The sequence below is a fragment of the Capsicum annuum genome, chromosome 8 (assembly GCF_002878395.1).
Source record: "Capsicum annuum cultivar UCD-10X-F1 chromosome 8, UCD10Xv1.1, whole genome shotgun sequence".
NCBI lineage: Eukaryota > Viridiplantae > Streptophyta > Magnoliopsida > Solanales > Solanaceae > Capsicum > Capsicum annuum.
Genome location: NC_061118.1, coordinates 121138086 through 121147686, shown reverse-complemented (window position 1 = coordinate 121147686; position 9601 = coordinate 121138086). Strand labels below are relative to the sequence as shown.

Below are 9601 nucleotides of genomic sequence, written 5' to 3'. Positions count from 1 at the left end.
GTACATTTGAATCCCACATCTAGGTCCAGCCTTGATACGAGCCAAAGTCTTTAATATACTGGTTACTACTCACAAATATTATAGTATGAATAGCCCTTTGTTCAATTTTTCAAAAAAAGTGTTGTTTTCAATATCCTTCTCTACTAGGAATCCTGAAAGATGGATATGTTAATTGTGATTATGCAGCTTTTGTTAGCTGTGGGGACTAAACTAGAACATGTGATAACTCAACTTGCCGGAGAGGTTGCTGCAAAGCACGTAGCAGTGGAAGGTGATTTGGTAGTGAAACCATCAGATGACCACTTCTGGTTTCATAGACCGCGACTCGTCCTTTTCCTCATTCATATAATCCTTTTCCAGAACTCTTTTGAGATTGCATTTTTCTTCTGGATTTGGGTAATCTTTCAAACATAACACTAACTCTTAATGTGATGATTGGCATAAGCTTTCCAGTTCATTTTCTTCTATTAGTAATTGAGAATATCGTGTGCTGTTCATTGACAGGCTCAATATCATTTCAACTCCTGCATCATGGGACAGGTTCGCTATATCATTCCTCGACTTGTCATAGGGTAAGTTTCCCTCCTTTCTCCTCCAGCCGAGAGTAATACTTACCTTCATCCGGTCTTTACACCACACCAAACAATTTAACCATGAAAGTCCCAAAATAAAGTGAGAATACATATCATTTAACTACGGTTAAATGGGGAAAAAAACAATGCATACATGCAGGACACATGTCTTGTATTCACTTGCTTGGTACAAACACCGGATGTGGTTAAAGTTTTACTTGGCTTATTTTTCACACCTATTTGAGTCCAACTTGTCTTTACCACTATAGCCTTCACACTTGTTATGCTAATTTCCGGTTAAAAATAGGTGATGATTTCACTTATCACTTAACCTCCAAATAGTTTGAACCACACAAGCTATAATTACATAATCTAATTGGTTTCTCCTGCAGGGTGTTTGTTCAATTCCTTTGCAGTTATAGTACTCTACCACTATATGCAATTGTCACACAGGTAATCTTTCTTCCACCAAATACTTATTAGTTACCATTTGGTTTTATAAATTGTTTCACTTCTAACTTTTTCCTTTGATGCACGAATGCAGATGGGAAGTTCCTTCAAGAAAGAAATATTCGACGAGCATATACAAGACGGGCTTGTTGTTTGGGCTAAGAAGGCTAGAAGGAGAGCCATCAACGGCTCCAGCCAAGTGGTCCATAAAGAGTCCACTTCACCTATGGCTGTGCAGTTAACACAATTAGAAACACAAGAATCTGCTATGGAAGAGGGTAATGCCGGAGAAATTAGGCAGGCTACCGACCAACCCAACTCAAAGGTAAAATAAGCCAACAACAACATTCCTCAGATCTCTCGAAGCTGTTAAACTGTAAAGAAAATTGTAAAGAGAGAGCACTTTCTTATATGTAAAAACTGTATACAGTACATACACCTACCTAGGAAGAAAAAAGAATGGTTTGAAATTTTTTCGGAGTAAACTCAGTTGTGTTTTAACTCATGTATGTTTCAAAGCTATATAGATATACTTCCACACAAGAAGGCAAATGTATTGTTGTTGAATATTGTCCAAAGTTGTCACAACTTACTGGTATCTTTAGAATTCCCATGTTTCAGTAGGATGTAACCAACAAAATGCAATCAGCTTACTCCATAAATAAAGAAAAACTTTGGTTGTTTAACTTAGGTTGTTTAGTTTGTTAACACTTTTAACATTCATGCTAATAGTTGACAATAATCACTTCGAGAGTATCTGAAAATAAAGCATGCAATAAAGGGAGCATAACATCTCAAAACTTGTAATATCATGGCTCTTGTTTGAAATCTAGCTCATACTTTTAAACAGTACAGCAAATTTAAACCACAATTTTTTTGGCTACTGTTCATTCTAAATCGGGATGCGGAATTGAAAGAACTATGCCTTCTTTTATCTTAGAAATGCCTCCTCATCAACTCTCTTTCGAATTCACCTCACAGAACTATGCCTTCTTTTATCTTAGAAATGCCTCCTCGTCAACTCTCTTTCGAATTCACCTCATCGACTTGACGCCCGGTGGACTCTGTATCTTCCAAATCCATCTCACTGAGCTCAACGTCCTATGGAAGGTCTATCTTATAACGGCCTGTGATTGTTTTCACAGAAGCCTAACATGAAAGGCCTGACAGCCAATTCAAGAGAGTTAAACGACATAATTCCTTGAGGATTGGGTTTCTGTTATAGAATTTTAGTTTTGAGCTTCTGTACAGCAAAAATTTAAAGAAAAGACTTAAATGTTTTAATTCCTAGGTAGATACTTATCTTGGTTATTTTCCTTAAGAGCCTCTGATTAGCCTGGTATGAATTTGCAATCGATATCGTTAAATCAGTTGCAAGAAAATACAGGTATTATTTGCGAAAAACACAAAAGGGGACAATTTCTAAATTTATGGCTGTTGGTTCATTCCGTTGACTGCCATTACACAGAACAGAGGAAAAAGAGCTTAAATCTAAAGGTTACCGTGTGCATATCAACTCAAGTAGAAATCCTCAAAATATCGAGGAGCCAAGGTCAAACAATTTTGAACCTTCAAGCTCCTACCTTCCAGACGAATCTGAAATTAAATTATTTTCCCAAGTTAATTGGCAAAAATCCAATATAGACCAAAAGAATAGTCACACAATGAGTTGCAAATATGGTACTACCAACATCTTCCAATTTGAGCAAAACATAAATGAGGTAATAGATGAACTGATTATCACATGGAGAAGTTGGATGAAAATTTAATAAAAACCAAATTTAACGATGACACCTGAATCCCACAGCCCCTTTGTGGGAATATACCGAGTATGTTGTACATCTGAATCCCACATCTAGGTCCAGCCTCGGCCGATAATAGTAAGGGGAGGGGAGAAGAAAGACCGGCATGAATGCAGCTCCAAGTACAAGAAAAGTGATTTAATTTTTAAACATTACATATGTTTGTTGAAAGAAAAAAGAACATTTGAACCCATCATAAATTAGTCCACTTCTACAGCCAAACCATCAGAATTTGCATTGATACGTCTAGGAATACAGCAGCAAAATACGTGAAAAGTACAAACGTAAAGGAATTTCTCATTCTTCAGCGGCACTCGCAGCACTTAGGTCCACATTGAGGTCAAGAACCTGAACAAAATATGCAATTGAGTCAACTCAGTTAGGTCCTTCAAAGCTCAATACAGTAATTACAAGCCACCTTTTAAATGAAACCTAGTGACAGAAAAGTAGAATACGCTACAAGTCTTGTTTTTTTCCTTTGGCCTTCATTACCCACCCAACAACCTCCATGCACCTGGAGGCAGGAAGAGAGTAGCAGAGGGAACAACAATGCCTAGGAAAAGTACATTTTGATGCAATAAGAGTACATATAGAATTTGAAGAACTTTTTCACCAGGATAGTCTTCAGTACAAAAGCTCCAGCTTAAAAAAAGTGAACATTAGATTCCCATGCTAGTAACTATGCCTCATATTATCCATGTGGGCACTGGTACAAGCAATGTATACCTATAACCGCTACGACACAAACTAGAGAAAGGCATAAGAGGACGAGCAAAATTATAGAAGCTATGACAAATATATAGCATCAGATATACTTTTGTGAACTAACCCAAGAAAGCACGCCGCTCATGATTGAAAAAAGAAAAAGAAGAAATTGACGCTTTAGTGCGACTTGACTAATTATGTTCTCAAGAACTTTATTTGTGGAATGAACACCCTCAATCATCAAGGAAAGGGAGTTCATCCAGACCTATGAAGGACAGATATTATACAGAACTTTCCCAACTCAACTGATTCAACTTTTGTTTCTTCCTTGATTAAAAGATACCAAGAACTGCCCTAGAGACTAAACTGCACCCTCCTCTCTCTCCCTCTGTCTCAAAGGTAAAGGAGTTTTTTTCTGATAACCCAAAGGTAAGGGAGTTTTTTGGGACCTGTATTTGCAAGATTAATGTCCAGTACATGAAAATAGAATTCTATTCTGCATGCCATATACTCCTTCCATCTAAAGTTATTCTTTTCAGACTAAGAGGATTCAATAAGTAGTATCTCAAAGCCAGTGGCGGAGCCAGAATATTCACTAAGGGGTTCATAAGTGAACATACGAATTAACCGAAGGGGGTTCAACATCTAATATGTATACATAAAATATAATTTTAACCATGTATAAATAGCATAATTTTTCGCTCCGAACCCCCTCGGCAAAGGGTAGATCCTCCACTGCTCAAAGCTCTTTGGGAGAAATATTCAGCAAAACACAGAAAACTAAATTGTTATACATCAAAAGAAATGGTTAACCAAAGGTATATTTTGTCAAAAACATCTGAATGATAGCAAGACATGCTTCTTAGACAGTGCATTTGTTATCTCGTGGCCAACTCAAAGGAGCTGAAGTTCGACGCAGAGCTTTTTTGGTGAGAAGAAAGTTCAAGTAGTAAATGGCAAAATGTCTAAGCCACTTTTCACAAGTAGAATATTTTGGAAATTCGAAGTTTACAAAATATGTAGGCAAAAGAGAAGCTATACAAAATGACAATTAGATCTATCCTAGTAACTTCCAAAGCACGTAATGGAAAGACCAAAGTCAGGTAAATACTAACTCAATACCTTTCCAGTTATTTTGGTGTACAAATTGAGCACATCGTCTACAGTCGATTCAAAGTGAGTCGTGCCATCATAGCTCTGTTCAAAATAGAGTAATACAGTAAATTTATGTTAGGTTATCTTTCTGAAGTATGATTTCAAAGTAAAACTTACGAGAGACTCACAGTTGAAATAAAACAGTTGTCCAAGGAGCACTCATTGACAGGTTCAGATCTGTCATAAGTTTCATAGACGATATCATCCACTTGCCCTAGAAGACTGACGCCCGGCTTCAGTTCACTCTCTGGGTTATCAGTTTCTGCCTCTGTTGAGACAAATGCAATGAATTTCCCCTTTGGAGCAACATTATGAGTGTAAGAACAGCAGAACAGGTACCTGAAGAACCAGATGTTAAGCATAAGGCAAGTAAGAAGACTTTAGTTCTTAGTCGTTATGAGTTTTTTAAAGACAAATCTGAATTGAGTGATAGTGCTGGATTAAGCCTTTCAAGGAAAACATCGAGTCTTCAAGACCCGCTCAAAAACTAATCAATGAGGTTAACATCTTCAAATATCAGTCCAATTGGCATATACTCCATAAGAAGTTCTACAAATTCTGAAACCACCCATTTAAAAGACCGAAACACAGCTTGAACTGTCCAAAACAAATTTCAAGTGCCATACCAACACCCAACACCCCACAAAAAGAATCAGAGAATAGTGTAAAGAGCTAAAAAAAAAAGGGCCCATGGCCTTTTTGCTGCCTACAAGGGAATCTTAATGATTTTCAGGGTCTGGTACATACTACAAATTGAGGCGTGTGAACAATAGAACAACAACAACAAAACCGGTATAATCCTACAGGTGGGGGTGTACAATAACACGAACAAATCAGAAAGACATGAGAGCAAGGACAATTTTTGAAAATGCGAGATTGTGCGAAATTAATTAATTAAACGAAATATGAAAAGGCAGTCCTCATCCATTTCTTAGGGGGCAAACAAAAAAGAAAGATCTGTTTATTTGAGCAAACTGTGGAACTAATGATCTTTTAATAAATGAATGTAACCACATTGAACCAGGCTTTCACATGAAATATTTTCAGTACTCAAACAAGAATCAAGTTGATTAATATGCATGTTTAGCAAATGAATGAGCATGTTACGAAGTAAACTTAATTTGCAAGTGATTTGTTATATTTCCAGCTCAAACCTGAGAATATAAGTAAATTTTTTCTACGATACTACAATACTTACATATCTGATTTGCGACCCAGCTGCTTCTGAGGTAGAATAATCTGCACAGAGTGAGAGTCGTTGGTATTTGGAATTGGGTGGCTCATAATTGCGATAGCTCTTGCAACTTTGCCGACCTTCCTCACCTGCAAATAGCATGTTTTGGGTTTAGTAACTCATCCAGCCACTTACAAACAGGTCAGACATTATCCTCATGACAAGTAGTTTAACTACTTCCACTTATAACCAAGTGGAATCTAAATTGCTAGGAAACACTGTAGAACATGTATCCATGATCTACTGCTACTTACACTCAAAGATCATGCTGGGTATTAAAGATCCAGAAGCCTATTCAAATTATTGACAACAGAGCAGTTATCTCAGCAGGCCGAAAAACATTTACCTTGTTGGGCAAGTAGGAAGGATCACATACAACTTTTTTGCACTTTGCGGTTTCCCCTTCTGAAGTAACACCACAGACCTTTCCTTCTTCATTAAACTCTACCTGAGATTTGAAGAGAGCATCTTCAGAAGACTCAAAATTACACATATTGAGGACTCAAAATTACATATATATTGAGGACTCAAAAGTACATATATATTTCCCTTTGCTAAAAGGTACAGAGTGGAAATACTACCTTGCATTCAGGTTTATTCAACATGTAGGTCCCACCATAGACAGCACTCAATCGAGCAAATGCCTAAATTAGCAAACAGATGTTAACAATAATTATATTAAAGATAAAGAAGTTGGAAAGTACAAACCGTTAACATGAGGGAAAACAACATAGTGAGGAAGTCAAAGCAGTACCTGGGGGAGCTCTCCTAATCCATACAAAGGATAAATATATGGTGATCCTCCTTGGAAACGAGCAAGAGACTCAGCATATAGCTGGAATATTATAGAGAAGAAAAACATCACATATCCACACAAACCTTAAACATCCGTGAGAAATTCAAAAGCAAAATAATGTGTTCCACCTTCATTCTCTTGACAGTATCCAGTGCTGGTTCATCTAGGTAGCGGTCATCTCTATGCAGTGCCAATGCATGACCAATGAAGTCCACGGTGTTGTCATCAAGACCATATTTTCTGTAAAAATTATCACATAACCATTAGCAAGAATATAGGGCGTATGTATTGTCAAAAGAAAAAAAACAATCTAATAATCCCCGCAAGGCATGTAAATCAATCACAAACCAACTGTTACCGAACCACAAGTATTCCCACTTCATAATATAACCTTCTTCCATGAAAAGTTTAACAGTATGGATCATCTTCATCGTCCTAATGGGAGACTGATCAAGCTAAAATGTTTATAGTTACATACTCAATGGAAACATTGGATTATTACACTTCACCAGTTTGTGATCCTTTACGAAAATCGATTCTCTTTTCTATAAGGAGGGGTAAGCAGTAGAAACACAAGTTTCTAATACCAAAATCACTTGAGGCAAGCATAAGTGCTCAGCAATGAAGAAACATTCACTTTGCTGTAAAAAAATCTAACACAACAAGAAGCAACATTTATAGTGCCTTTCAATAAATTTACTGACTAATTCTTTTCAAGATGCTCCTCAACCAATGTTAAAGTATGATATAGTCCCACAAGAAAACTAGGCCAGGACTCTTATATTCCATGAAAATGTATTCAAATTAGCCTATAGAAACCAAACACCTAATAGAAAGCAAAAGAATCAAGAGCATACGCAATAAGCTCTCTTGTGGTAACTCTTGTTAGATCCATCCCTTCATGTGTTTTAGGATCACTTTCTTTATAGTCTTGAACATAAATAAAGAACTTTCTAGCACGCCGCTTCTCAAAAATGCCCATCAGAGGAGATTTAAGTGCTTCCATGTCAGTAGCTGGCACCTTGTGCACCTATTGAATTAAGTGTAACAATATTCCGGGTTAGAATAAGGTTATCCAAAAACCAATTTAACATTCTAAACGACATAATTTTACCAAACAAGTGAAAGACCACATACATGAAAAACAATTATACCTTTCCTTTGTTATACACAAAGCTGCCATCAACCGCTTTAAAGTATAAATATTTGGTGACATCAGTATGAATTAGCACTCGCACAAGAGCACCATTTGCCATAATAAACTGCTCCAGAAAAAAAAGATTTAGAACAACACAAACAATGGAAGGTTTTGTTTCTGTGAAGCAGACAGATAAAGTAAGAGGGGAAAACCTTAGGAATCATGTCAACATTGTAATCTCTACTAGAACCCAGTTCAGCTGGAGGTTTATCGCCTCCTTTAAACCTCTTCCAAAGCTAGAACACAATAATTCTATCAGACAAATAGGAGAAACAAATAGGACAAATAATTCATGCCCAAAATTTAAGGAAAATTACCTGGACAAGATTGAGGGAAGTTGATTCTCCTCCATAGTAGTCATTTCTGTCCATGTGCAGAACCTATTTCACATGAAATAAGCTTTAAGCAATCACCAGACAACTACAAAAAAATACATACAATAAAAAAGGAATGTTAAGCATATTTAAAATGAAATCTATTTCCGTTGTAACCACAAATTATTCTTTCCTTTTTCTTTTCTTTCACCCAAAAGATTGAATCAACCAAAATTCTATCATTCAATCCACGTGTAAAGTTGATTACTCTCTTGCATTTTGTAGATACATAATTTCAAAGCATAAAGCCCATAATTACCCAATTTAGTTATATGGCATATGTTAGAACCTATGCCAACAACAACAGCAGCATACCTCGTGAAATCCCACAAAGTGGGGGCTTGGGAGGGTAGAGAGACTTTATCCGAAATACCCTAGGCTCTTTGATTTACTTCACTTGAGCTGAGGGTCTTTTGGGAACAACCTCTCCGCCCCTCAAGGTAGGGGTAAGGTCTGTGTACACTCTACCCTCCACAGTGGGATTTCACTAGGCAGCTGCTGTTGTTGGCATAGGTTCTAGGACGGGATGCTCGTGCACATAATCACATCTAAATAAGTACATCTCCAAAGTTACACTAGCCTGTTTAACTCAAATATGTACTCATAAACTAGCTAGGCCAAGGTAGTTTTTGGAACGTGTCGTTATCAAATATATATATATTGTTGAGTGAAACAATAATCTTTAATTTAATAAATCACCGGCAAATGAAGACGAGGGGTAGAGCCAGGTAATGCCGTAAACTAAATTATTTTTCTATGTATATAGAGTAGATGTTGAGTCCCCTTCGGCTTCTTTTTGTGCTTACTTTTCATATTGAATCCCCTTGGACTTCTTTTTGTGCTTACTTTTCATATTTTTAACCCCGTGAGTGAAAATTCTAGCTCCTTCATTGATGAAGACAACTAATATATAGTTTGACAATGAAGATCGATCATTTAAAAAAGGGCCGAGCCAAAGGTATACATCAATACAACTTTGCATCAAAGTTTTCAGGGTTATCAGATCCTTTGATACGTAGTATGAGAAAATGGACAATGGAATTGACAGAATGAAAAAAGATCCAACCGATCTGAATAGAATACCTTAAGGCCATCAACAGATAGAAGACCGCTAAGAATACATTCCTTCAAACCTGTGCCTAGAACAATCACATCGTATTCTTCATCCATTTTCCGATCGATCAAATCAGAAGATTGATTAGGGTTCTGTATTCGTCAAGCTAAAAAGAGACAATAGAGAGTAGAGAAGTGGGTACAAGTTTATTAATTAATACTTCCTCCGTCCGTGCCGTCTTTTCCCCAGATTATGTAATTT

At 36.8% G+C, this 9601-nt stretch overlaps 2 protein-coding genes across 2 annotated transcripts in view; one reads left to right on the top strand and one right to left on the bottom strand.

The window, feature by feature from the left end:
* The window catches only part of LOC107838840 (MLO-like protein 1), a gene marked incomplete in the record, with an annotated part of 5140 nt that extends 3511 nt beyond the window's left edge, over nucleotides 1–1629 (top strand). Inside the window, 4 exon segments of the mRNA XM_047395818.1 lie at nucleotides 187–396; nucleotides 505–572; nucleotides 965–1025; nucleotides 1117–1629. Of these exon segments, the coding sequence (XP_047251774.1) occupies nucleotides 187–396; nucleotides 505–572; nucleotides 965–1025; nucleotides 1117–1356 (579 nt within the window).
* A 1318-nt stretch (nucleotides 1630–2947) lies between these two features.
* On the bottom strand, nucleotides 2948–9601 carry LOC107838839 (guanosine nucleotide diphosphate dissociation inhibitor 2). Its single transcript, XM_016682066.2, has 13 exons — nucleotides 9370–9601; nucleotides 8230–8292; nucleotides 8065–8148; nucleotides 7869–7976; nucleotides 7572–7744; nucleotides 6843–6954; nucleotides 6673–6753; nucleotides 6500–6562; nucleotides 6265–6366; nucleotides 5883–6007; nucleotides 4813–5023; nucleotides 4652–4726; nucleotides 2948–3172 (listed from the first exon to the last, which is right to left on the bottom strand). Exons 1-13 carry the CDS (start codon nucleotides 9454–9456, stop codon nucleotides 3122–3124), a joined length of 1335 nt encoding a protein of 444 aa, XP_016537552.1. The 5' UTR covers nucleotides 9457–9601; the 3' UTR covers nucleotides 2948–3121.